We start from the raw sequence: 1650 nt of genomic DNA on the forward strand, positions 1-1650 counted from the left end.
CGGCCGGGCGCCGCCATGGCGAGCGTGCACGAGAGCCTCTACTTCAACCCGATGATGACGAACGGCGTGGTGCATGCCAACGTCTTCGGCATCAAGGACTGGGTCACCCCCTACAAGATGGCGCTGCTGGTGCTCCTGAGCGAGCTGGGCCGCGCCGGCGCGCAGCTCGCCCGGCGGGGGCGCCGGCGGCTCAACCGGCTGCTGCTGCCGCTGCTGCAGGTCAGGGACGGGCCTGGGGCTGGGCCTGGGCCTGAGGGGAAGGGAGGGCGACCCCAAGGGCCTGCTTGCGTTGTGGCCAGCCGCGACCTGTCGCTCTCCTCCCCAGGGTCCTGACATGCCGCTGTCGCGACTGCGCAAGGCCATCGAGGAGTCCTGCCCGCACCTGGCCAGTTCCGTGCACATCAGGTGGGCGCCGGGGCCGCGCCTGCCCTCGGGAAACCCTTAAACCGGGTCCCCGCGATCGGGGAGGCGGGGGGGAGAGCTGCTGAGGGCCGGACACCGGCCCCTGCTGTGGGCTCGTAGTGGAGGGAGGCACGAAGTCGTTGCGAGCCAGGCTCCCCTGCTGCTGGAGGCTAAGGAACTGCTTGCGTTGGTCGGTTAATCGCTTCCGTCTTGTGGTTTCTGTGTTTTGTGTTGGAAACGTGAAAACACTGTCACCACAATCAATCATTCTGTGAAAGATGATAAAGCATGCTCTGTATTATCAATATCTCTTAAGAAGTGCTCCGAAATGTGTAAATGTATAGTTAAAGAAGTCATACATTTGGAGCAAGAATGTACTCTACAGTTTTCTTGGTTCTTGTAGATAAGTTCTGACAGTCACACAAACCAAACATCGAAGCCATCTGTTTTAAAGTTTCTGTGACACAGAAGATCTGTTTTGACATTAGCTAACTCGCTTAACAGCAACAGTTTTAAAAATCAGTCTATTTTGGGTTCCAAATTGTTTTGTTAGAAGAATAACAATCTTTTCTAATTGTTCTCTTTATTAAAAGAACTGTTTAAAAAGGAAAAAAAAAAACCCAAACCTGATTATTATTTGGCTTATATTAATATGTAGTATGTTTTGATTTGGCTCATGAGTATAAAAACCTTCTGGGCCTAATGAATTAGCTACCACTGGGTTCTGTTTGTGTTTACTCACCTATACCTGAAATAGAAGGATATTTTATTTGATGCATATTATTAATACCCTAAAAAAAATGTGGTTTTCTTTCCCTGTTTAGGTTAAAACTTATGGCAGAAGGAGAATTGAAAGATATGGAACAATTTTTTGATGACCTTTCAGATTCATTTACAGGGACAGAGCCAGAAGTTCATAAAACAAGTGTAGTAGGTAACTAATCATTATCCATAAGCTATATTTGATGTGATATCTGTCATTGATGTAATTCACTCGGGATACAGCTTTGTTTTTCTTTTTGGGGAGGTGTAAAGATTGCATAATATGATTTTTCTCTTGCTCAGATATTTCATATTAACAAATAATTTTGCATATTGTGCAGTTCTTACTGATCTTAACAATTTTTCTGTGATCAGGTAGTCTGTGAGATTTGCCACTAAATTAATACCAGATTTACACCCTGCAAACTTGAGTTTTGTCAATTGGTAGGTGTGGGGGTTTAACCTCAGTCGGCAACTGAGCACCAC

The 1650-nt window shown here is 47.0% G+C and overlaps 1 protein-coding gene across 1 annotated transcript in view; it reads left to right on the forward strand.

Moving 5' to 3' along the window:
* The window catches only part of ANAPC5 (anaphase promoting complex subunit 5), a 15413-nt gene continuing 13763 nt past the window's right edge, over positions 1-1650 (forward strand). The window contains exons 1-3 of the mRNA XM_009283898.2: positions 1-219; positions 326-405; positions 1227-1336. Coding sequence (XP_009282173.1) covers positions 16-219; positions 326-405; positions 1227-1336 — 394 coding nt within the window. The 5' untranslated portion in view covers positions 1-15. The remainder of the gene's footprint in view (positions 220-325; positions 406-1226; positions 1337-1650) is intronic.

Source organism: Aptenodytes forsteri, unplaced genomic scaffold (genome assembly GCF_000699145.1).
Source record: "Aptenodytes forsteri isolate BGI_AS27 unplaced genomic scaffold, ASM69914v1 Scaffold118, whole genome shotgun sequence".
NCBI classification, from domain to species: domain Eukaryota; kingdom Metazoa; phylum Chordata; class Aves; order Sphenisciformes; family Spheniscidae; genus Aptenodytes; species Aptenodytes forsteri.